The following is a 27,304-nucleotide window of genomic DNA, read 5'->3' as shown; positions in this document are numbered from 1 at the left end:
GGGAGACACAGAATCGGAAACAGGCTCCAGGCTCTGAGCTATCAGCCCAGAGCCCGACGCGGGGCTCGAACTCACGGACCACGAGATCGTGACCTGGCTGAAGTCGGACGCCTAACCTACTGCGCCATCCAGGCGCCCCAGTGTAGGTCTCTTTCACTAGACAATCTTCTCCTTAAGAGCAGGAACCTGGTTCGTGTTCAGCTACAAGTCATTTCAGGGTATCAGAATTCAAAATTTTTTCCTGCTGTCTACACAAATTGTGTCCAAAGGCTGGAAGCAGAAGGTCAATGAGAGTGGCAAAAGATGCATTTCTCCTATTTTCAGGAAGAAAAATACATTCCAGAAATTCCCCCAGCAACTTGAATCCCCAGTTGCAAGCTTGTGCTGAAGGCTGAGAATAAGTAAGCACCTGCCTCTTTCAGACATCCTGGGGGAAATGAACGCTGGAGGGAGTCGGGAATGGCTCCTGCTGGGCAGCCAGTAAGAAGAGAGGCCCCCGGGGGGGGGGGGGGACCTGGGTAACTGTCAGTGAAGCATCTGACTCTCGACTTCGGCTCAGGTCATGATCTCACAGTTTGTGCGTTCGAGCCCCACATTGGGCTCTGCGCTGACAGTGCAAAGCCTGCTTGAGATTCTCTCTCTCTCTCAAAATAAATAAATAAACTTAAAAAAATAATAGAAGCTTTGGAGCCAGAAGTAAATATGAATTTAGTTGCCAGCACTTATTGATACACCTTTCCTAGGGAAGTCTCTTATTTATTTGTTTTTAGTTTTTCACCTGTACAATGGTATTTGCCTCAATAGGATCTGATGAAGATTAAATGAGATAGTGCTTAGAACAGTGGCTGAAACTTAGCAGTCCTTCATAAATGCTAGTTATTCTTCTTAGACCATTCCAAGACCTAGCTGGAGGATGCTGTGGATAGGTAAAGTGAGTCAATAAAACCCTTTCAGATTATCAGCTAAATCTGAACAATAAGACTGAAACCTAAACCTCTCTGGAAAATACTGATATTTCTGCATAAACAGAAATATCTGAAAACAGGAAAACATTTTGGTCATTTTTTTGGTGACGACAAAGTTAAGGGTGTTTCATCCACTGCTGTTGGAAGGCATTCAGATGAATTAACACTGTATTTGTTCATTTTAATCTAATGACAGATTTCAATAATAACATTTTTTCTTTTTCATCTGAGATCTGGGTACAATCTTGAAGGGCTCAAGTTTCTGATTTAGTAATATTCTTGCTTATAATTCGCTTTAAGAAAGCCAAAAAACAGGGGCCCCTGGGTGGCTCAGTCAGTTAAGCAACCCACTTTGGCTCAGGTTATAACCTCATGGTTTGTGAGTTTGAGCTCCACGTCAGGCTCCGAACTAACAGTGTGGAGCCGGCTTGGGATCCTCTCTGGCCCTCTCTATTTGCCCCTCCCCCACGGTCTCTCTCTCTCTTTTTCTCTCAAAACAAACAAACAAACAAACAAACAAAACTCACGGACATTCTTATGAGCATAAGAAAAACATCAAGAAATGCTCTTTTTTCTGACATCAGAGGCAGACAGATACAGAATTTTTATTTGGGAACTCTCAGAACACTTTGCCACTGCTTTTTGACAAATATCACTGTAATAACTTAGCAGGGAATACATGTCAATATCCTTCTGTTCCTATCCGAGTTTCATCAATTTCTCTTCATCAATTTCTTTATCTTGCAAAGGATGATGAAAGGTAGCATCGTTTAGCATTTACCCTGGATGCTAGGTCTGATTCCTGGCTCTGTCACTTACAAATAGTTAAGTGTAAAAGAGGGTCATGGTGAAGATAAGAGGAAATGATGCATGTGAATTATTTAATATAGCACTTGATACTTCATAAGGGCTTATAACTATTAGCTATTATTGTGTGCTTAATGCAATGTTATGTAACAAAAAGGGGGGAGTTTTATTAATAGTCATCTACTAGTGTATGCTATCTACTTTACAGCAGTTTCTATTGTTGTCGACGCTTCTGCCTGGGTAACAATTTCTATTTTGCTCAAGTAGCAGGTAGCAGTCTGTTCTCTTATAGAAAGTAGACCCACACCAGTCCCAGGGCATGTATCTTGTTTTGTCTAAGCCAATGCGGTAATTTCATTCAACTTTGCCAGGATTGAGGTATCACCCAGTTCCAATCAGGAATGCAAGAGGAAGTTTGCTGGGGTCTTTGGCAAACTTATCTCCTTCTTGCCGGAAGAAAGACCTAACCTAAACTCCTTCCTTCCCTGGCTTTTTTCTTTTTAATTTTTTTTTTAACATTTATTTATTATTGAGAGACAGAGAGACACAGAGCGTGAGCAAGGGAGGGGCAAGGAGAGGGGGAGACACAGAATCAGCAGGCTCCAGGCTCTGAGCTGTCAGCACAGAGCCTGACGCGGGGCTCGAACTCGCCAACTGCGAGATCATGACCTGAGCCGAAGTCGGATGCTCAACTGACTGAGCCACCCAGGCACCCCCCTCCCTGACTCATAAGCAAAGCAAAGCAAAGCAAAGCTATCTGGAACTGAGGTGGCCATCTGTGATCATGCAGGGACAAGCCTAAAGACTGGATGGTCTGAGTCCTTGAGCTTTTAAGTCCCCCCGGAACTACCCATCTCCTGGCTGTGGGTTAGGTAAGCTAATTAAAAGTCTATTCTTTTAGCCCTTATGAAGTTATTCTAGTATTTATGGCAAACGCATCCTAAAATGATACATATTTCAAATTACTAGATGCCAAGAAAAAGTTCTATATATTCACTATACCATTATACCTGTGAAGAGCAGGCATGTTAGTGTATTGTGATTAGTGACAAGAGGGATTTAGGATTTTGAATGAAAGTCACCGATCAGAATCCTATAGTCAATCATTTCCAATTTATGTTTCTTTTTTAAAGTAGAGCAGTTGACTAATTTCAAAGATAATAATCCGACTTTCAACTCCTTTGCTCTTCTAGGAAAATGACAGTAAGCATCCAAGTGGCAAACAAAATGGTCGGTAAGGGAAAGGAAAGAAGCCAAGTGAAGACAGATTTTTGGATATTTAAAATGTAGTATAATCTTCATTCTCATTCATAATTTTGACCTTTCTTAAAATTCAATTGCTTACCATTGTTAAATTTTTTTTTTTCAATCGAAAATTTGGCCAGGCTTTCAAACACCTTCAAAACTCACATCTCAATTAGCATAAACTAGGATTAGCTTTCCCATAATGATAAGGACTGGGGGGTTGTTAGTAAATGGAATGCAAAAGTCAGCAGGCAATACTAAAATTTCTCTCACTTTCCTATTTTCCTGCATTTGTATGCAGTCAGATAAGATAGAGGACAGGTGGGCTCTGTACTCTCACCCTGGAAGACAAGATGAGAACAGGACTCACGGCCACCATCAACCATGAGGAAAGTGAAACAGAACACCCAGTGTGGCCCAACACAGGACTTGGCTTCTCTCGAAACTCCCTTAGGAAGCTAAAATACTCATCACAAAAGTAGAAGATTGGGGCGCCTGGGTGGCTCTGTCGGTTAGCGGCCAACTTCGGCTCAGGTCATGATCTTGTGGTTCGTGGGTTCGAGCCCCGCGTCAGGCTCTGTGCTGACAGCTCAGAGCCCGGAGCCTGCTTCGGATTCTGTGTCTCCCTCTCTCTCTTGCCCTCCCCTGCTCGCACTCTGCCCCCCTCTCTCTCTCAAAAATAAATAAACGTTAAAAAAACTAAAAAAAAAAAGAAAAGTAGACGACTAATTTGGGGATGCTGAAATGGTACAAGTGATACTATTGCATAGACTATATTGTCATTCAATAGCAAGGCCTCATTTTTAGGGGAGATCATTAAAAATGTGGTTTTCAAAAACTAAAAATTGAAAAGCTGAGTGTTTTCTTTTGAAAAAAAACCCTGCAATTTGTCTTCTAATTGGTGTTTGAACTTGTACATTTTAAACTAACCGCTTATAATTTGCTAAAGTCATAGGTGATCTATTCACTTAGAGCCACATTGTTTGGTTTTAAAATTCTTTTTTTAAAGCAATCTTTGTGTTCAATCTTTGTTTATAATTTTTTTAATGTTTATTCATTTTTTTTGGAGAGAGGGAGAGAGAGAGAGAGAGAGAGAGAGAGAGACAGACTATGAATGGGGGAGGGGCAGAGATAGAAAGAGACACAGAATGTGAAGCAGGCTCCAGGCTCTGAGCTGTCAGCACAGAGCTCGACGTGGGGCTTGAACTCACAAACCATGAGATAATGACCTGAGCCAAAGTTGGATGCTTAACTGACCGAGCCACCCAGGCGCCCCTAAAACTCCTTAAAGCTGTCAATGAGAGCTTTCTACCTAGTTGTGGGCATAAAGTGAAGGTGGCTGGTTTAACAAATCTGTGTTTCAGACAGATGTTTTTAAATTTTTTTTTTCAACGTTTATTTATTTTTGGGACAGAGAGAGACAGAGCATGAACGGGCGAGGGGCAGAGAGAGAGGGAGACACAGAATCGGAAACAGGCTCCAGGCTCTGAGCCATCAGCCCAGAGCCCGACGCGGGGCTCGAACTCCCGGACCGCGAGATCGTGACCTGGCTGAAGTCGGACGCTTAACCGACTGCGCCACCCAGGCACCCCAAGACAGATGTTTTTAAATACTGTCTTGATCCATATGGCCTTCTTGATTTCAACATGGCTCAACTGAAACGTAATCTCTACCAAAACCTAGGAGAGTATCCTTTGACTGTCCGATCGCACGCTATAAAGCTTCCAGAATGCCGGCAATTTCTATAAGCACCATATCTCCCTGTGCAGAAAGAAACGCTTGTCTTCCGATCAAGAATGCCAGCACTTCAGATTGTAGACAACCCTGTTCAAATGCACGGAGTTGGATACACAGTGACTTCACTGTAAAAAATAACAATAGAAAGAACCCGATAGGCTGTGTAGTATGACACCTATTTCTTATTCAGAATACTCAAAAGCAGACCAGTCCAAGAAACTGATCGAGCTTAGAAAGACAGAGATCCTACTCTACTTATCAGTCAAGTTCAATCATGTACAACTCAGCCTCCTTCAGTTTGGCTTTAATGGCATGGGGGAAATAACTGGCATGTATTAGGATGTTTACATAAACCTCATTTTTCAGGGGAGGTACTCAAAACCCTTCACATTAAACAGGTAGAGGCAAGGTGGCATGTTTGTTCCTTTCACATAAGGAAGTGGGGAAAGGAGACAAGGTCACACACAGAAAAATAACAGAAAAGCAGGCAAGAAAAACCTAATCTTGTATTTAGACAATTGAAGCATGTCATTGATTTGACCCTTATGCAGTAAACCATTTTCCTGATTTGCCAGATCCTACATAAATATAACATTCAAATGGAATTTTACTCAAGCAATGCCCTGGTTAATCTAATACCCTATCCTTCTCATGGCTGCCAAAATACATATTTACCTGTTTAAGTCTAAACTCAAAGAAGTCGGCCTAGTGTCTCTTAAGCTTAGGCAAGAAATTTTAATGGAGATTTAACTGTATATTCCCACAATGTTGTGCCCATGGCATTAGCTGAGAAATTCTGGAAATTTCAAAGCTGTCTTCCACTGCTAAACTACTTTGCACTTTGCAATTGATTAAGGACAGCAGAGGCAGTCAGAGTGGTGTATCAAATTAGAGTTGATAAAAGCTCTTAAAATAGGTTTGAATGCCTTCTTGAAAAAGACTTCAACTCCCTTAAATTGACATGACAACAAATTCTTACAGCAGCATAAAAAGTATTAGCTGAAATGTTATGGCTTTGGCTTAAATTTCCATCTGCAGCTCATCAAATGACTACACAGTAGAAAGGAATTAAACCAAAATCAGACTCATTGTAGAGTCTGATATGCTGGCAGAATATAAACTTTCACTGCTCAGCAGCTGGAGATCTGGGTGACTAATATTTAAATGTGTGTGCCTGTAGGTTCCGTGAAGAAGAAGACGTGTTTGTAACAGTATAGGTGAGAGGTAGGATCATTACACTTACAGAAATATATAATTCTTGCACATACCCCCTTTCTCTTTAACCTCCATGTTCTGGAGAGTGGGAGGACCACTCAAAATGAAGAAGGAACTGGTTTTCAATTAGTCCCAGGTCCAAATGCTGATAAACACAGTAACTCATCTTTACCATTTTCTGATGAAAGGAATGCCCATCTGAGACACCTGCTGCCCCAAATACTGACACCTAGTCCAGTCGAGTGTCCCAGGGTGAATAATTTGTTTCCTCTTCTCCTTCAGCTATCCTGCTAGGAGGGGTATTTGAAAATGTTCTCATAGGAATTTGGGGCAACCTGCAACCACCAGGTTTCCAACAGTTGTCTAATGCCGTGAAAGTATAAATCCATAATATTAAAGTCAACAGAATCTATCACACGTACTCAAATAAAATTCTCTAGGGCATACACTGTCTCTGGAATACCACTGGATCCTCTCCCTCGGATTCTTTAAGTCCCGGGAACTTGTGCATGAATAGTTCTGCATTCTGAAACTAACAAGGAAGGAGGTTAAGCTCTGAGATCCCCGATGGTAAAATCCAGTCCGATTCAGTTAGGAAGTCCCCAGGCAGTGTGTCACAGTGTGCTCAAAAAGAAGTCCTAAATAGTGCTGGCCTTGCTTCTCTGAAAATGTTGGGTCGCAAGGTATTTGGGGGCAATAACCAAGAAAAGCTGAAGCTAAGATAGAAAGTTTCTGAGTATAATCCAATATGGAAAAGGAAGTCAAGATGTCGTTATGGAAAAAGCTCTTCTCATTGCTCCTTCAAGCCTGAGAGATTCTTTTCAACTCAAAGTGAGGACATTTGCTTACTCGTGCAGCCAACAGTTCTACAGGGGAGAGATATTTAAATGAGTATGATAAAAGGAATCTATCGAATGACAGAGCTCGGGAAGAAAAAAGATGAGATAAAGCTGTGTACTTTCTTTTTCACAGATGCCATGCACCTTTTCAGGAAGTGGTCGTCTGCTCAATCTTCTGCACGGAGTTGTGTGCAGATAGGGGGTGATTCTCAGAAGGTATCACGTTGTAGAAAATTAGACATGTTTGAGTGTTTAAGAAAAAGATGACTAAGAAATGGTAGGGTACAAATAAATCCTGAGAATCTTAATACGTAAGTTTTTAAAACAAACTCACCTCTGTCTATCTTAAGTAACAGATGCCAAGCTATACTGCACTTTTTTTTTTTTTATAAAAGTCCTATTCGAAGGTAAAGACCATGGATGAAAATCATTATTTGTTCATTTGAAGCCAATATGAAAGCTCACAAAATATACTTGTTGCTGTATGCGTATCTTATACCTCCGAAGTTGAACTTTGGGGTAATGAGGCTTTATCATCCCAAACCAGAAACATTTTAAGAGGAAGCTAGTTTATTCATAATCAATGCATCTCATTCATCAAATGAGGTAATGTTTTTAAAGGTGCAGAGCAAACCACAAGGCACTAAATAAATGCAAGATTTAGTACCGGCAGAGAACCTGCACAAAAAGCTTATGTATGGGGCTGACAATCCACAGAACAGCCCCAACTCAGAAAAATGTCATTTCTCCGCCCAAACTCTCATCGGAGCCCAATCATTTTGAATATCACACGAAGCTCAAAAATACAGAAGTTACTAGTAAGATGATCAGGACATACGTAACCCCTTCAATTCCTTCAACTGTACCCAGAAATGAACTGGTGAGTCATAGGTATTAAAATGTTTTGAAACAGAGGTGTTTTAAATAAAGAGAATATTTCATGTTGTATCATCTAAATGTTCAGTTGAAACATCTGAACACCGGCAACTTTCTCAAATATCCTGGGCTGTTTCCAGATCGTAAAAGTACCCAGGTCATCTCTCCTTGTCGCCTACTTCTGTTTGCCTGTTTCAGTTCTTGTTGTCACCTTTACCAAGCAGCATGCCAAAGTAGGCAAAGAAGCTGAAACCAAATCATTGTGTTGCCAGTCCTGTAGAAGGCTTTACGGTGGCCGAGACTGGCACTATCAGGTCCCGTGAGATATCCGAATTATAGATTTCCATTAGTCCTGGAGATATTCTCCCTGTCCTCACTGCTAAAGATGATTAGGAGTTTGCCACCATCTCCCAAACAGAAATACAATATATCAGAGAAATCTCAGCCAGGTAAGCAAATGACCATTCTCAAAGAACTAAAATCATTAGTACCTTTTCTATTTACTAGAGCCATTTGAGTTATTTATATACACTTTTAAAAAGAGGGAAAAATCAACATGCAACGGGGCTAACGGAAGAAATGTAACTTTTTGCTATAATCTTTTATGTGTGCGTTGTGTGTGTTCAATCAAATGACCATAGCGAAAAAACTGTATTCTTTGTAATAATAATGGTGAAGACTTGTCAATACTGAGGTCTTGTGCTAAGGAGATGGTGATCTCCAGCACGGGCTCTTGGGGGAAGTGGGCAGGGGGAGGAAGACTATGAACAAACTAACTTCCTCTTAAATGTTCCTAGTTTTGAATGATAAGGCTTTAATTCCCCCAGAGTTCAGCTTGTGAGCTATGAGATACCCATATGGCATCATGGAGGTTTATTTTGTGAGGTTTCAGATCAGAGTTAAATGAGCATATAACTTCGCGTGGGCTTGCACGTGAGCATACCCAAATTTCAGGGGTGCAGCGGGAGGGAGGGGGCCAAGAGTTGGCAGTGACCTCAGCCAACAAGAATGAAAGCACCTATAGAGCACTAAGTCCCCCAAAGTGTTCCCGACCCTTTGATCACCTATGCGTGATTTTTTAAAATGTGATTATCAGCTGGATTGGGGGAAAGGCTTATGGCACTTACTAGTACCCTGGATTTCAGCAAATCGCTTTCTCTCTCTCTCTCTCTTTCTCTCTTTTTAAAATTTCATCTGTAAAGTGTGGATAAAACATAACCTTGCCGAGTTATTGGAAAGAGTGAAGATAATAAACACAGTGGTCATATGGCCTTCTTTGCCCAGGGCAGTCCCGGTATAATTATTAACTTTCACTCTCAAAAGTGTCCCAGTTTGGACAAATAATGCAGTGGTTGCCCCACATATAAATTACCAAGCATAACAGCTGACACGGGGTGGGCCCTCGGTCAATGTGACAGTCATTGTTATTCTCAGACTGTTCGAGCATTTTAACAACAACAAAAACAACACATAAAACAAACAAAACCCCTACTTGTTATTTATCTTCATCACAAACCCAAGAACAGGCTCTTTCTATTGAGAGCAGATGTTTATTTGGGGTTTCGTTTCTCATCAGGACAATAAACTACTTTCGCAGAAGTGACCCTCACCTGAGCGAGTGCACGCAGGGTCAGACATCTACTGAGTGACAGGAGCACTGGAGTGACTCCCTCCCAACTGCCTGGATGGGCTGGGTGCTCCCTACTCGTTCAAGAACACTGAGGTGCTCTGCACTTGAGCGTGTCTGCACTTGAGCGTGTCTGCACTTGAGCAGGACTGCTCTGCTGGATTCAGGCAACTTGGTTCACGTCATTGGTTTTCTACCTCTTCAAACCAACTCCACCAAGAGGTTAAAACTAACCCCTTGAGGTTTCTCTCAGGCCTTTCCCGTGGGGTCTTTGAACTACACGGATGACAAAAACAGGACTCAGTAAGGACAGCTCTGCAGTCAGTCAGTGGTGTTTCCCATCTGCACATGCGTGGGATCTTTGTCTCCAGAGTTAACCTGGTACTAACCAGCATTTCTATGTTGGACAGAAATATCATCCTTATCACCACAACTTAATGCACTACAGAATATCTGAAAAATGCCACGTCCAATTTCACTGATGCAGATATTTCTACAGTGACATTAGACATTTCACAGTGCACACCAGCCCCTTCCAAAACAAGCAAAGGGCTTGCTCAGTGCCGCAGACCAGTTTATTTTGCCAATGGAAGTCTCATTATCTGAAAGAGTTAACAAACTTTCAAAAGTTCCTCTCCGTGGGGTAGCAGGATTTGACAGATGTTGTAAGAAAGATGCCAACTGCCCTGGAAAGATCGAGATGTTGAATAGGTTCTGAATGTACCTTTGTTCATTGGGCCCTGTGTTCATTTGGACAACACGGGGTAGATAGAGACACAAGGAATCCTGGTGAGAGGTTTCAGATGGGTGAGAGAGCCCACATGCCAGCTCTCTACATCAGTCTAAAGCCAGCCTTCCTTTCCTCTGAAATTGCTTGAAACTATCTGCTCTAAACTTTTTCCATAGCAAACCTGAAAGGCCAAAGGGACTCACTGCCGAGAGGATGTTGCCAAACCATCTCCCGTGCTGCTGGGAGGTATTTACTTAGGGAATGTAGGAATATTCTACTAGAAGCTGAGATAGAAAAGGGGGGACTGGTAAAAAGTAAATCTAGAAAAAAATGGCTGAAGGCAAGCAACTATTTTTGGCACAGTCACACAATTCCCTTCTCTAGGGGTGTAGCAAGTGTTGACTACACATAGAATAATCCACAAATGGTGTCAATACTAGGGGGAAAAGGGATCTGAGTCTGATTTTAAGTGGGTTTAGAAGTGAGAGGAGCATTGGAATACATTAATATTATTTTAACATTGATTGTTTACGATGTGCTAGATCTTGTTCTAAGTGCTTTAATTCTTAAATACCTCTTTTACTTCTGTGAGGTATCCATTATTTCTGCTTCCGTTTTACAGATGGGAAAAATGAAGCAGAGAGGAGTTAACAAATTGTCCAAGGCCACGCCAAGTGCAGGAGATAAGAGACCAGAACCAAGCCTATCTGGTCCTGCAACTTGTGTGTTCTAGGTGAGGGCATGCCGGATTAGGAGGCCAGCGTGCGTACAGGCATGGAGTGGAGAGCAAGGTGGTAAAATGCAGACAAGGGTGAGCAGATTAAATCTGGCTGGGGAAGAAAAACAATCTGAAAGGATGGATGAGGAGCTCAAAGAGAGTCTTGAATGGCAGTTACATGCTCACGGGCAAGAGGGATCCGTGGCATGGTCTTTGAAACGCGGGCAGAAGCATCCCTAGGCAGCTCTACGTCAGGGGGCCTGTTAGGAGACCACTAGAGCGTTCCAGATGAAACTGAGAAAGGCCTGTGGAGGCTATGGCCATGAACACCAAGGAGAACAGTTGTGAGAATCACTGAATGGTTGGGGGAAAGTCTGGATGTGACTGGGGAAGAAGCCGTAGGACTTCAGTGGCGGGCGGTGTCCAAGCAGCTAAGGAGAGCCTCACGGTGAGGTCTACAAAGGACATTTTCTTTCCAGACATCAAGGCCATTTTTAATTCCCAACTCCATTAAAATGAAAGGACAGCCTGACAGAGTGGGCATGCCAGTGAAAAAAGAGTGTCAAAATGAACAGTGAATAAAAAGCTAATACATCTCACCAGGCAATGACTGATTTAATTGACTTGTTAATTCTTCAGAGGAGACAGACATACACGAAATTACACTTCCCCCATAATGTGCCCTTAAAAAAAAAAAAAGAGAGAATGGCAATCTTTTTTTTTTTTTTTTAATTTTTTTTTCAACGTTTATTTATTTTTGGGACAGAGAGAGACAGAGCATGAACGGGGGAGGGGCAGAGAGAGAGGGAGACACAGAATCGGAAGCAGGCTCCAGGCTCTGAGCCATCAGCCCAGAGCCCGACGCGGGGCTCGAACTCCCGGACCGCGAGATCGTGACCTGGCTGAAGTCGGACGCTTAACCGACTGCGCCACCCAGGCGCCCCGAGAATGGCAATCTTAATGGGCATGCTCACAGAATCATCTTTCCTCTTACTACCTACCACCTTGCAAAGCAGTCGGCCAGTCACACAGTTTGTTTTATTGCTTTTTAATTGTTGTACTTTTATAAATAAGCACTGCTATATAATTAGGAGCCTGATTCTCCACTCAGGTATGTGGGCGGGCATCCTGGCCTCGAAAACCTATGATGCTGGCTGAGGAGTTGCTTGCTCTGTGATGCATCCTCTCAGCCAGGTTACACTGAGCAGGCCAAAACCCTAAGGCTACTTTTTCCTATGGACAGACAAACTCCCTTCTCTCTTTGCTACCGAAAATACGCAAAACTGAGAGCTAAGCTAGGTTAAAAGCAGGTTAGTGTTGCAACAAGCTCAAAGAAGACTAAGCATAAAGTGTATTTCCTCTTCCTCTTTCAAGAAAGGACTGAAAAGCATTCTGACTTCCAAAGAAACACAAGAGAATCACCAAGTTCACTCTTCTGTGATAAAGAAATTAGGACAGAGGGCACGTAGGGTGTCTCATTCACCTTTGCAGCCCCATAGCCTGGCATAGTAGGTGTGGAATAAATATTTGCTGAATGAATTGAAAGAATTCAGAACTGTGTCCCAGATGCTCTCCAAGTAGACATGAACAGTCATTTTGAACCATTTCCTGATGTGAGGGAGTAAGTGTGTGTGTGTCTGGTGTGGGGTGGTGGTGGGGGGGGGGAGTTTAGGAAAGGTAGAGAGAATATACACTTTGTCTAGAGTCATTTGAAAATTGACAAGGGAGAAAGGTTTTAAAAGAAATCGCACTGGCCTCAGTATTGTCACAACATAATTTTCTACCTAATGAGACAATGACAAAAAATGATAGGAGAACATAATATGGCCTTGGTGTACTCAAAATGATGATTCAAAACCACATACCGAAGTCAAACTCACAGTAAGTCTTTCCAGTTATCGGAAAACTGCTCCATCAAGAACCCTGTGTGTCAAACCCTTTTCATTAATCAAAGGGTGGATAGACAAAGGCAGACTCATCCTTGAGTGTGAAGTATTACACAAATAATGGACCCAAGACAAATGAATTATGACTCTAACAAATAAAGGAATGCTATTTGGGTGACAGCAAGGCTCCCAAATGGCTTCCCACTTGTAGAAAAACAGCTTTAGACGAGCCCCATAGTGTATACAGTGGTGCAAAATGACCTGGGGAAAAAATGGTTTCTATGGAGATCATTGAGAGATGCATATCCCTGAATACCTTAAGGCTGAAGGTACTTTGGCTCTTTCCTTAGAGCAATTATGGCAGAGGTTCCTCTGCCCAGGTTTTGTTTACATAAGAACAATCTTGGCCACAGGTCGTCAGTGTAGGAGATAATTAATCACCAGCTCTTTGAGCACAGGTAGGCTAATTAGTATGCACGTAATACAGCATCGAAATTTTTCCTGGAAAATTTTTTTTTAAATTTCAAACAATTAAGGATCTGTAATACCTGCCGGCCTTTTATCCAAAGCAAGCACAAAGGCTGTTGGTGAAATAGAGAAGACTTTGTTTTTCAACTATTCAAAAAACACAAGGCATCACTGATCACCTGAAGGCCTCATTTTAATTCTGATTTCAGACCCATGATGCCTTAGAGGTTGTCTTTTTAAAATGTGTTATTGCTAAAATTATTAAGTAGGTCAGTAATGGAACTTCAGAAGCCATAACATTCTGATATCCTAATAAATGATCAGGGTCAGAACCTCACTTGTTTATATTTCAGGAAAGCATGTTATGAGTTTGGACTATAACACAACAGGATTTTATAAATCCAAACATTAGATAGCATTCTGAACATCATCCACACAGACAAGGGAGAGATACATAAACCTGCAAATGCCTCTAGTGCAAAAGAGATGAGACTTAGGTTTTAGACTGTTAAATACTTTTTTTCTTTAGACAATACCCTAATAAAACAATTATGAAGTACTCTGAAACCCTGCCACACCCCTTTGATTAAACCACACTTCACAAAATACTTAGATAAAGCCTGATCAAATAAACATTAAGGCAGAAAATGCATCCTGTGCTCTGACAGTCTGAAGGGCCATCTCACTTGAAAATTTAATCAAACGAAATCTACTGTGATTCCACTGCAGCCTTTGCACTTAAGGAAAGCTAGTTCAGTCTCTGACATTTTGATTTTCATAGCAGATGGAACCAAAAAAACTTCCTTGGCACCCAAGCATATGCCTCCAGTTGAGATTTTATTTCTCGAACCTTACGCAACATCCAGCAAACAAACAAACAAACAAACAAAGGTTATTTTCTAATTACTCACTATTACTCCAGGATTTCAGTAAATATTTGATACTGATCTCAAAGAAGCCGGAATCCTGCTGGCTGGCCATGTCGGCGGTATACAAAGAGGCTCCTGGGACTGGACTGGGAGCCGCTGGAGGAGCAGGTACCAGGCGTGGAGATGTGCCTGTCACAGGTTAGTGATGTAAGCGGGGGGGTCAGCGGCGGAGAGGAAGCCTCTGCAGATCTACCTCCGGCACTGGCAGGGAGTCCTCATTTAAAGGACACCGAGGAGCGGGAGAGAGATGCTCGGCGGCCGCTCCTCCTCCTCCTCCTCCTCCTCCTCCTCCTCGGGGTCTAGGACTTGCTTCTTATTTGCTGGGTGCTGATCTGTCTGCAGCTCTCAGAGGTGGCGGCGGCCGCTGCTTTCATTTCGGGGCTGCCATAGCCAGAGCCGCCTGCCGCCGGCCGCCCACATGCTCTGCTCCAGCCAGGTACGCTACCGAGGAAGTCCCCACCTGAACTGCGATCCGTTTTCCCCTGGGAGGGAGGGTTTCTTGGCTGGCCTCCCTGACACTGTGCAGGCAGCCACGGCCCACACAGCTCTCGGCAGGGCTGAGGGATGGGCTGGGAGCGCCGCCCCCTGCCCCTGCCCACGTCTCAACCTGAGCCACCACTCAGCCCCGGACTCAGCAGGAGGAGGAATTTCCCAGCTCCTGTGGCTCCTCTCTCTTCAGAAATGCTTCCAGGGAGCAGCCCGCATGAGCACTGGCTGCTACTTCCCCTTGTGTCTGTCCCTGAAATATACACAACTGCATCGCGCTGCAGCAAGAAGAGCTGCACCCCTGGATCTGGTTGCAGTGACGTTTTTTTTTTAAAAGCCCCATCTGTCAGCCTTGTTGCAGTAGGAAAGCTGGGTAACAACAGGACATTTGCCTGGGCTTTCTCTTCCCCTTCTTTCGTGGGCACAGTGGAAGCTGCACTTTGTGTTTCCCCCTCCCAGAAAAGCTTGTGCCTTCGAGAGGCACTCCACCCCTAACGTGTGCATCTGAAGGGGATGCTTAGTGGGCTTGTTTACGGAACGTTAGGCTCCAGCACGGATCCGTTTCTCAAACCTATCATTTCTAAGAATCACCAAGCCCAATAAAGCTTATTTATTTGTATTAAAAGGATAAGAAGCAAAAGCATTAGATTCCTTGCTGTACAATGCCTTTTTAGTTCATGAAGTCTTGATATCAGGTGTCCTGATTTTGGTTAGCTTTATTTCATGTTACCATTTGGCTTGACTAGGGGATTAAGTAAGAGTATTATAATTTCGACAGGCTGCATTTCGGTAGGTGGGATTTGGCCAACAGTCTCACAAACCATGGACTACTTCTTTTTTCCAGTACATTTCATATTAATATTTTCCAAAGGAATTAATAGGCCATATTAATAATCATTGAACATAAAAATGTTGGGCAACTCCCCTCAAGTCAACACACAAATAGGACTTTTTAGACTAACAGTTCTTTAGAGAAATGGAAAGGCAAGAGCACAAAATACTTTTAAGACTAAGAATTACTATGTCCTGAAATGGCCCCAAGACACCATCAATATAAGCTTTTCAAACTCCTTACACTTACACAAAAGGCTAGCCCTCAGCCACCAAGATCTCCAGCTCCAATCAGTGTTTTATTCTTGTGAAATTTCTTATCAGATGGACTTATTTTTCATTTAGAAGCACACTAGAGTTGATAGGCTAATTTTATCACCTGTACTTTGTATGGATTCCAAGTGAAACAGGACCTAAAGATTTTTACCTCAAAACAGCTCTCATATTCAAAAACAAAAATTAATATCCATACCCACTTTTCTGAGGCCTCCCCATGGCAACGAATGAACAGGGAGACTGCATGGTGCCTTGGAGTTCATGAACACAAAGTCTCTCAAGACAGGACCCAGATTCCCACCTGGCCCCAGACTGTACTAGCAATGAGACCTAAGGCAAGTTATTAACCTCACTAAGACTTAGTTTCCTCACCTGGAAAATGGGAATAATAGTGGTACCTACCTCATCCAATTGTTGGAAAGATTAAATGACATTATGAATAAAGTGCTCAGCATAACGTCTAGCGTAGAGTAAACAATTAAGCTCTAGCTATACTGATATTTATTAGGAACACTTAGGGACGCCAGCATAGAACTTTTTTAAGTTAAGCACATGTTTGTACCACTGCTGGGACTTAGAAGGTATATTGCTTTTGAACACCAATGGTAACAATTTGGGGCTAGCAAGTTGGAGACACTTCAAATAGCTGCAGTAAGTAAGCAAGCAGGCTATTAACTATTGTTACTCAAGCCTACACAGATTCTCTTGGTTGACTTGATAAAGACCTTACCTTGATATAGACCTTACCTGGCTTTTCAAAGATTTCAGCCCTACTCTAAACACACTAATTTGCTGAGAATGCCACTCATATATATTTTGAGAGGAAACTATCCTAAATTTCTAGGTGGTATTAAGAAAAGAATGTTTTTTGTTTTTTAATTTTTTTTCAACGTTTTATTTATTTTTGGGACAGAGAGAGACAGAGCATGAACGGGCGAGGGGCAGAGAGAGAGGGAGACACAGAATCAGAAACAGGCTCCAGTCTCTGAGCCATCAGCCCAGAGCCCGACGCGGGGCTCGAACTCACGGACCGCAAGATCGTGACCTGGCTGAAGTCAGACGCTTAACCGACTGCGCCACCCAGGCGCCCCAAGAAAAGAATGTTTTTAATGGCATCTCGTTTTCCCTGTGAAGAGCGAACCAGTAACTAAGAGCTCACTTTCTGTCCGTTAGAACCTGAAATCTTGCTCATGCGTGTTTTTCCTCATTTGAGTACCTTTAAAGAGAGCATATATTGTAAAAGAACAGAAAAGGCCTTTTGTGTTGTTGAAAGGCCTACAAATCAAATAGAATGACACCTGCTGCAAGCTGGGATAAAACATTTATCCTTTTGTCTCCTCTCTGGCGGGGGTGGGGATGCTTATAAAAAAAAATGTAGTCAGAACAGGCACCTGGACAGAGGGACCTAAAATACAAAATAAAATCTGAATTTGTCCCTGGCTTGTTATGAGATTTCAGACGTCATTTAAGAGGAACAAGGGATCTTTCCTTAATAACATTAGGAGAACATGTAATGAATCTTAAAGCAAGGAATTAGGCACAGGTGTTGGAGGCTCAGAGAAAAGTAACAGTAATACAGGAAAGCTGAAAGGCCTCACGAAGTAGGTCCAAGAGTGGGGGAAAAAGAGTCAGAAAGTGACCGGAGACGTGATAATAGCACCATCTACATTTATTCAGCATTACTAGTGTGTTTCAAAATACATATTTTATCATATCTAATCGTCCACCCTCAACCTATGAAGAACTATTAATAGCCCCATTTCACAGATGAGAAAATGGAGGCAAAAAGAGATAGAGAATAAGGTCAAGGTCATAAAGCTGGCAAAATTTAGGTCTAACAAATTTTAGAACCAGAGTCACTTATTTATTTATTTTTTTTATTTTATCATAAGCAAGCCAAGAATCATGGTTACCTACTCCTTTTCCAAACTTCAGGAAGATATGCTAAGACCCTCGTTAACACCGCATAATAGGAATGCTTTAGGTCCAGGCCCCATTGGCTCTCCAAGACTGCTTACTGCCTTGCTGTCAGGCTCTAGCCTGGGGAACGGATTATTCCCTGGGGCTTTGCCCCATCCCAAAGAAACCTAGAGAAGAATGCTATTATCTTTCGCATTAATTTGACTCTTGGTCTGTATCAGGATGCCTGACCTGGGGTGGGGCTGGGGCCACTGAGGGTGGCAATCTAGTCTGAAATCCACTCTCCAAGCTGTAAAGAGGTAGAAATGGGCTGTGTCCGCCCTGATGTGTGCCACACATCTGCCCAATACTCAATGCACAGGAAGGGGGGCTTAATTGTGATCAGTATAAACTAACGCACTCGTGGTGGCCTGGGGTGGCGCTGTAGGGACTAAGAAAACAGAGCATTTCAAGAAGGCAGAGGCCAGTTGGTCACCTGTGTCCTAGGTTGCTGAGCGGCAGGGTGGGGGCAAAGGCAGGCGGTAAAGGGTGCGTGGATTGTAAATTACAGTCTGTGGCATTCCCTACTCTCTCTTCCCTCCCTCCAGAAGAGCCATGTGTCTCTCATTTGTGTATCTGTCACAGCCCAGCACACGCTAAGTTCTCATGCAAAGAACACACAGAGTGAGTCACTGAATGAACAGACGTGACATGCATGCCTAGTGCTAGCTGTTGGCTGTGGGGAAAAAATGTGCAACAGAAGTGCAATCGGTTTGTGTTTTGATTCGTATTTAATTTTCTCTTTCCTGGCATTTTCGACAATTTTTTTTTTGAGATGAAAATGTGTGGTGTTCAAAAAAATGTGACAACAAAGCTAGGCAAACAATCTGGATGCTTGCCAACATCAAGAGCCATCTCGGAATGGTCTTAAAAAGTCTGACTGAGTTGATTGGGTGAGGGCTGGAATCCGCCCCCTTTCCCTGTGGCTGGCTGCACGTGGGCACACATGTGTAATTATTGTCAGAGTGACAGGTACATTCATGCATGGAATGTATTAGGCAGAAGAGAAATGTTTTCCTCGCCTCCTGAGGAAACAAAGGAAAAATCACTAGATGTAAGGAAAATTGCTTTATCAATTTTTGCTTAGTTTAAAATTCCACGGAAGCATTAAGAATATTATATTCCTCCTATTAAGTATTGTTTCTTAATAAGAACGGTTCCAAATCAAATTAAGCATCACTTGAGATCAATGGTGACAATTACGGAGAAAGGCCTTTTGTTTCTCTTTAAGCAGGATGAGGCCTTTTAGAGGCGAAGAAAGCACCAAGAGAAATCAGAAACTTTTTCGATATATTTTAGATGCATAATTTGTGCCCATCTATCTCGTGCTAAAACATAGCAGAGAAAAAAACTATGAAGCGATGCCACACAATGTTCATTTTGTAAACAGAAGACTCAAGAAACATTCCCTTAAAAAATCCAACCCACATACACAAGTCTTCACAAAAATAGATTCTGCAGATTTTGAAGATGCTTACTCCATTACCAGTCAGTACAAATAATTTTTTCCAAATGAATTGAAACACATTTAAATGTTCTGAATGTACCAGAACTTCATTAGAGCATAGCTTGTTGTTGCACACACGTAAACAAGGAAAATCGTATCTCCTAAAACCATCTCCACTAAAAATTAGCAGCAGAACCCATTTTTCTTCCCTACTTACCTCCTCTGCAAAGGAGTTTTATAAGGAACTGTGGGCCATGACAAAGGAATTGAAAGTCAGTCTAGCTAATGGGAAGCCCTTGAGGGACTGAAGCAGTAAAAGGCATCAGATGGCATGGAGAAATGGCAGCAGAGAGCAGGGTCAAGCCTGAAGTCCATCCCCTTGCGGCTCTGTGCAGGGAAGTCCCTCTCCATAAGCCCGTTGTCACCCAGGGTGTGTAACAAGTCTAGAATAGGGTAGGGGGATTCACATTAATTGAGCTCAACTTGATGTTGAGACACCGCTAGGCTGTATTTCACAGGACCTGTATGGACAAACCCAAGCCAAGGGCCACACCTGCTAAGCACCTGCAAGTAACCTCTCTAAAAGTGGTGCTGAGACATCATTAGAATGACTTGGGACTAGGGTGTCAGTTAACTCAGGTCTCTACCCCCCAGCATCTTCGTAACTGGCGAGATAAAGCTCAGTCCTCTCTCTCAACACTGCTCCAGACAAGTGAATGGTGACTTCAAGAGCAAATATCCCAAGGATATTAATTAGATATTAATACACAGCATAGTATGCCAGAGCCAAGGCCCTACTCTCCCGTGCAGGTAGAGTTGCTTGCAAAGCTGCTGAACATCTCCCAGTCTCAGTTTCTTCATCTCCAAAATAGGGTTTTATCTCATGGGTCTGTTGTGAGAATTAAATGAGCACACAGCCAGAGGACAACTGGTAAATAGCAGGTCTATAGCCAGCAATGAACCCAGAATAGCCAGCGCGAGATGTCCCTCTAACTCCACAGTCAGGTTAGGGAAAGGGGGAGAGAGAGACCCTGTTCATGGCGGAGGGCTCCCGTCTCCAGCACCCCTGCTGCCTACCAGGGTAAGGCCGAAGTTCTGCCGAAGTGAAGGAAGCCTAAACTTGTACACATACAGAAAAAGGTTTATTTAATATTTTAGTGCTTCTAACTTTCGGTGGCCAGGGTAAAGCTGGGTGGGGGTTCTGGTTACCTTAGTAGAGGCTCAGAAATTACCTAATTTACTCTTCTGGTTAACCTCTCAAGGTAGGGCCTATTTGGATAGTTTTAACCTGGAGCCAAACCAGGAGATGTGGTTCATACGTATTTTGTACATATCAAGATTTGACCTCAATTTCTGCAAGGCACAAGTAGTATTTAATATTGTATTTACAGATAATATTTTGTGGAAAGAGAAAATATGGGTTATTTCTACTGCTTTTATCGTCAAAGCACCCAACAGTACCGATAACCTTCCTACCCTATTTTTGAATACCACCAGCAACCAGAGAACTTTTTTATACAGAGATACAAACAGATGCAATATCACCAGCTACAATAGGAGCCAACAATATACGATTTTAAATTATGTCCTTTCTGAAGAAGCAAATACATGGCATTTGCTTTGCATATGATTATTTACCAAAAATGCACAGATTTATAACGCTCAGAATAAAAAACAGGGGTGCCTGGGTGGCTCAGTCGGTTAAGCGTCCGACTTCGGCTCAGGTCATGATCTCGCAGCTTGTGTGTTCGTGCCCCGCGTCGGGCTCTGGGCTGGCAGCTCAGAGCCTAAAGCCTGCTTTGGATTCTATGCTTCCCTCTCTCTCTGCCCCTCCCCTTCTCACACTCTGTCTCTGTCTCTCTCTCAAAAATAAACATTAAAAAAAAATACTTAGAATAAAAAACAATCACCACACTTCCCAAACACTGGTTACCACTTAAAGAACTAAGAAAATAGTTTTTTTCTCTATAAAAATGACAAATTAACAAACAAAAGAGGTGCATTCTTATGGTTGCATTTAAACATTTTGCCTATGGTAAGCCATTTTCATTTATTAAGTGATTAAAAATGAAGTACCTTTTAGGGTAAGAACTAATATTCCCACTAATGTTCCCAATTTCATACATAAAAATAAACACTAGATTTTAAGTCCTGAGGGGCAGATCAACTTTCCCTCAGAGGTACCATTTAATATATAGTTGTTGAAATCTAGAATTTTAAAGTCAAGGGAATCGGGAAAAATTGGAAATTTTGATTAGTTTTTTATACACTTGCTACTTGAACTTTACACATACTGAACATTTTTTTCTTTCCTTTAGGTGTGATCACGTGTTTGCAGTTACCTACCGACAAACTTTGATGGAATGAGAGTCAGGAAGCTATTTTCCTCCTTGTTCGGACCCTGCTACCATGACCTTGGACAAGTTACTTTCTACTACATGAGGAAAACTGCTTCTTGTCACCAGACTGTCTCATCTCCCAGGGCAGGCCAGCCTTTGAGTTTCCATATTACTGGGAGAGACCCTGGCTCAGAGAAAGAACACTGCATAATAAATTATGGGATGTCAGTCTTTGGCATACGTTATTTGAACTTTTGGGCAACAGATTCACCCTATCAATTCTGTTTTGATAAAGCTAGTACCAAAAGTATCCCATACAGAGCACATCCTGGCTGACTAGGAGGAGAAGCTGAGAACCAAAACAAACAAACAAAAAATTGGCAATCAGAAAGAGATAGACCGGTGTGAAAATGATCGAGGGGTCCTGTGAAGTTAATAAGGCAGTATCAGAGTACTTTGTTCCGCTTAGAGGAAAACGGATGCACACTCTACAACTGTCCAAGTCCTGGAAACCAGGGATAATCCGTAGCTGAAAACCAGGTCATTGTCACGGAGATGAAGCGTTCAGCTAAGGAATTAAAGATACGTAGAACAGCCCTTCCTCTGAAACAAAAGCTTTAAAAAGAAGGATCTACCTCATGGAGCATCGCTGATTAAACCCTCAAAATGACCATCTGTTCCTGGTGCTACGTGGTTCAGACCCCCTGATCCGGCATTTCGAGGAGTGTGGTCTGAGCCCAGCAACGCTGAAGTGGAGAAACACATCCATTACCTTCTCCACCCATAAGCACAGTTCGAACGTGGTAGAAAATGTGACGGCACAAGTAAATTTTGAAGGATAGAGAAAGTCTTGCAAGGCATGTTTTCAGAAAGGGTGGGGAAATCACCACCCTATTTTGACCAGACAGGCAGAGCTTTGTGTGGGAGGGTGGGGCTACGAGAAACTGTCTGAATGATGGGAGGGGACAGTTTAACAAGCTGGTGGTGAGAGCAGTTCCAAATGCACGGCTCAGCTAAGAAGCCAGAGAAAGAATAATGATCTTTGCAGATGGTCATGGTGGGTGAGGTCACTCTGAGAAGCCCAGGGAAACAGAGGTGGAGGGTCAGGATTCTGATCCTCACAGTGTCAGTTACAGAGAAACCCAAGCTCCTGTCAGCCCTCGCGCCACCAAGTACTGGCCACAGTGATCCACTCTGGTGTCTGAGCGATTCCCTTCTCATTTACAAGGGTGCAGGTGACACTGTATGATCTGCTATCTACAGAAGGAAGGTTGTTTCATGACCTCAAAGGAGATTCTGTAGATGAAAGGTTTCTTTATTCCCAGGGTGCCCATTTTATGATGCTCAGGGTTCCGGAAGTGTAAGGATCACACAAAGGGGCAGGAGGTCTCCTCTCAGCTCTTCCCTCTTAAAGAAACACACAAGCCACCTTCTAGCTATTGTGGAAGCAGGCTAGACTTTAGCTTTGGGTTAAGGACATACCAGCGTTGTCCTGCTCTTTAAGTGGCCATTTGCAAACTCCAGGAATGTGCCGGTGGTTTTCTTGTGCCTTATCCAAATGCCACTTAGGTCCTTCTGGATAAATACAGGATGGGTGGCAACGGTAGTCTGCCTACTACTCCACCCGACCTCAAATTTTATTTTCCAGCTTCTTTGCTCTTCAAGAGAACTTTTTCTTATATCCTTTATAATTTTTTTTTTAAATTCACTTGGTCTATAAATTGTTATACCCTCATCTTTATATATCACTTTCATGTATATAATTTAAATTTTGTGTTCATTACAGCAATGCGCAGTAGAAGAGTAAGGGAAGAAGACGCGGACATGGGCCTTCTTTTAGACTTTTAGATACGATTTCGGGATATTTCTGATAGTAAGACACGGATTAGCAAGAAGGCTAAATCTGGAATGAACATAGTAATACTCTCTCCTTTGGCTTTATATCTACACATACAGATGAGGACACTGAAATTTATGGGGATCCAATAGCTGGGACACAGCAGAGTGATGACAACAATAATGAAGATAATTGCTGGTTATGTGATAGAGCCAAGATTGGAACTCAGATCTGATGCTAGTCATGTCCAACAGAAGTATAACACAAGCCACATATGCAATTTAAAATTTTCTAGTATGTACATTTGTAATAACAAAACAGATGAGATTAAATTTAATATATTCTATTTAGCCTAATATACCCCAAATATGCTCATTTTAGTATGTAATATATGTATGTGTGTATATATAATTATTAGTGGGACACTTAATTTTTTTTTTCATTAAATATGTGAAATCTGGTGTATATTTTACAGCATAGTTCCATTTGGACCACCACATTCCATGGGCTCAATAGCTACACATGGCTAGTGGGTCCTTTAGTGGACAGTGCCACTCTAGGGGGTTCTCAACTATTTTTGGACCCTTTTGGTCATCCAGCAGGGCCAATGGGTTCCTTCTCAGAATGTAAATGAGAGAAAATCCATGAGATTACAATGGAAACCAGTTATTTTGAAATGCAGTTACCAAATTACCTTAAAAACCACAAAACTGGTATTGTAGATAATGCATTTCTTAGACAGATACCATATGTTTTCACTCTTATGTGGATCCTGAGAAACTTAACAGAAGTCCATGGGGGAGGGGAAGAAAAAAAAAAAGAGGTTAGAGAGGGAGAGAGCCAAAGCATAAGAGACTGTTAAAAAACTGAGAACAAACTGAGGTTTGATGGGGGGTGGGAGGGAGGGGAGGGTGGGTGATGGGTATTGAGGAGGGCACCTTTGGGGATGAGCACTGGGTGTTGTATGGAAACCAATTTGACAATAAATTTCATATTTAAAAAAATAAAAAATAAAACAAGAATAAATAAAAAAATAAATTACAAAAAGCAAAAAAAAGATAATGCATTTCTTCAATAACACCTAACACAATAAGCCTAATAATTATAATAATCTTTAAATAAAATAAAAACATAACCAATATTGAAATCTAACTAAAGCAACTGTAGCGTAACAGAAAAAATCTGTGAGTTCAATTGGTAGTGAAGTCAAAGGTACCACTAATACTATTTTTGTTGCCTATATTTGTACTTGAAGAAAATAGTAAATTTCAGGTAGAGGTTAATGAGAAGCAAAATGTAATTTTTTTGCCCTCTTAGCCCTTGGATCCCCACAATCCTACCTGTGGATCTGCTCGAAAGCATGTGCTCTAACCACTCATCTCTATTCTTCCCATGCACCACTCCTTCCAGGAGAGCTCAGTTTCAGGTGATTCTTGAAGATGGTCATAAATAATTGCTGCAAATTTGAGAAGCTTCTCATGCTTTTTCTCCCCATTTTCTTGATTCTACTTCTTTCCTTTCTCTTACTCTTTCTGCCATCCCCACCATGCTCTCCAGTATCTTATTCTACTCAACTGGGCATTCAATAAATGGTAACATGTATCACAAAGATTTTCCCAGAAGCTACAGGTGCAATACTCACCAAATAATTTGTTGCTGGGCTCTAGAACACCAGCTAATTACATGGGGCAGCTGGCTGGCTTAGTCAGTTAAGTGTCTGACTCTTAATATCTGCTTAGTTCATGATCTCATGGTTGTGAGATCACACTGGGCTCTGCATTAAGCATGGAGCCTGCTTGAAATTCTCTCTCTCCTTCTCTCTCTCTCTCTCTCTCTCTCTCTCTCTCTCTCTGCCCCTTGCCTTCTTGTGCTCTCTCTCTCTCTCAAAATAAAGAAATCAACTTAAAACAATATTTTTTTTAAAAAAAAAGAATACTAGTTAATTACAATCCTCACACTCTGACAAGTACCTGCAATATAACTCACATTTGTGTGTGATCTAAATTGCATGCTTGAGAATATGGAAAATATCATCCTCACAGGTTCAATAATGTCTCCTCTCCAAAGCTTATATGTATTGATAAGTTGATCAATGATATCCTAAATTCTTTTACTATCCAAATGGAAAGGAGGTAAGTTATGTTATTACATACACTTAAAAAAGTACTCTGATTTTCTTTTTAGAGAGAGAGATAAAGAGAGAGAGTGCATGAATGGGAGAGAGGGGCAGAGGGCGAGAGAGAGAGAGAGAGAGAGAGAGAGAGAGAGAGAGAGAGAACCCCAAGCAGGCTCCATGCTCAGTGCAGAGCCCAATGGAGGCTCATCCCACAACCCTGGGATCACGACCTGAGCCAAAATCAAGAGTTGGACACTCGGGGCGCCTGGGTGGCTCAGTTGGTTAAGTGTCCAACTCTTGGTTTCGGCTCAGGTCATGATTTCATGGTTCATGGGTTTGAGCCCCACGTCGGGCTCTGTGCTGACAGCATGGAGCCTGCCTGGGATTCTGTCTCCCTCTCTCTCTGCCCCTCCCCTGCTCTCTCTCTCTCTCTCTCTCTCTCTCTCTCTCTCTCAAAAATAAATAAATAAACATTAAAAAAAAGTTAAAAAAAAAAAAGAGTTGGACACTCAACTGACTGGGCCACCCAGGTGTCCCAATAGTATTCTGATCTTAACAGCTAATTTAATCTTTAAGATTTCACTTTGCTTTGAGGCATGGAACTCATTTGGTGGATCAAACCAGCATATTTTTCTAATAGAACCAGAAGGAACACATCAGTGTTCATCATATGGGGTGAGCACAGTTTCATAAAACTTGTGTCATATATATATATATATATGAATACATAATATATATATATAATGAATACATATATACATGTATATGAATACATGAATATACATATACATGTATATGAAGACATATGCATTATATGAATGAAAATGTACACATATGTGAATGCTGGGTTGTGATACAAAATATATATCTCATTGTAAGTCACGGTCAGAAAAGCTTGAAAATCTTATTTATACATTGCTGATGGGAATGTAAAACACTTTAGTTGCTACGGAAAAGTTGGACAGTTTCTCAAAAAATTAAACACAGATTACCACAGGAGCCCATAATTCCACTCTTGGGTTACAGATATACGTACATCCATGTTCATAGAGGCACTATTCACTATGGCCAAAAGGTGGGGACAGCCCAAAAAGTCCACCAATGGGTGAATGAATAAATATACAAATTGTGGTAGGGCCACACAATGGAATATTCAGCCATAAGAAGGAATGAAATACTTACTGATCCACACTACACGGACACACATTGAAAACATCATGCTAAGTGAAAGGAGCCTGACATAGAAGGTTGCAATATTGTAGGATTTGATTTATAAAAAATATCCCGAATAGGAAAATCCATAGCAACAGAATGCAGATTGACTACTGCCAGGGGGTACAGAAAGAAGGAAATGGGGAGCATCTGCTTAATGGTTCGGGATTTTACTGTGGAGTCAGAGAATGTCTTAGAAGTAGATAGAGGTGGTTGTCCAACACTGTGAATGTATTAAATGCCCCTGTATGTCACTTTACCATGGTTGATTTTGTTATGTGGATGTCACTTCAAGAAATTATTGAAAGAAAAAAAGAAAGTCCGAATGCCCTAGCTCTAGAAGGCTTGTCATTAGGTCTGCTTGCCATTTGCATGGTGACTACTTGTGGTGCTGCTACATCTCCACCTAGTGGCCAAGGTGCCTTCTGTCTGGGCTCCAAGACTAAAAACGCCTGATTGCCACAAGAGCCACCTCACGTCAGAGGTAGTTCAATATCTGAAGCAAGTCAAGGCCAGCACCTTCAGCTGGGGTGTCTACTTCACGAGTGTCCAAATGATGCACAGAGATAACCTCCAACCACTTTGAACTTCAGGCAAGGAATGAGGATGGTTTCAGTCCTGGCCCCGAAATATTTCTCAAGAAGTCTCTCTGCGATTCATTTATCTGTCTTTAAACCAGGACCAGCATGCCCTACAGCAGGATGAGGGTTCATGTCAGATAGCACAAGGTATGCACCCAATGCTAATTTCCTTCTTCTT

The 27,304-nt window shown here is 42.0% G+C and overlaps 1 protein-coding gene and 1 long non-coding RNA gene across 10 annotated transcripts in view; one reads left to right on the top strand and one right to left on the bottom strand.

Annotated features, from left to right (window-relative positions):
• Positions 1–27,304, bottom strand: part of FRY (FRY microtubule binding protein) — a 445,567-nt gene that overhangs the window by 248,147 nt on the left and 170,116 nt on the right. For 2 of the 9 annotated variants that reach the window (XM_045051325.1, XM_019825125.3), the window contains exon 1: positions 14,025–14,244. The exons of the other annotated variants lie outside the window; for them this stretch is intronic. In XM_045051325.1, the coding sequence (XP_044907260.1) occupies positions 14,025–14,094 (70 nt within the window). In that variant the 5' untranslated portion in view covers positions 14,095–14,244. Of the gene's footprint in view, positions 1–14,024; positions 14,245–27,304 lie in introns of those variants that run through there. 9 annotated transcript variants of the gene reach the window in all.
• LOC109497331 lies at positions 14,354–21,608 on the top strand. Its single transcript, XR_002153450.3, has 2 exons — positions 14,354–14,478; positions 21,360–21,608. It is a non-coding gene; the product is annotated as an uncharacterized LOC109497331 (long non-coding RNA).

The sequence above is a fragment of the Felis catus genome, chromosome A1 (genome assembly GCF_018350175.1).
Source record: "Felis catus isolate Fca126 chromosome A1, F.catus_Fca126_mat1.0, whole genome shotgun sequence".
NCBI lineage: Eukaryota > Metazoa > Chordata > Mammalia > Carnivora > Felidae > Felis > Felis catus.
This window is presented reverse-complemented; position numbering and strand designations above follow the sequence as displayed.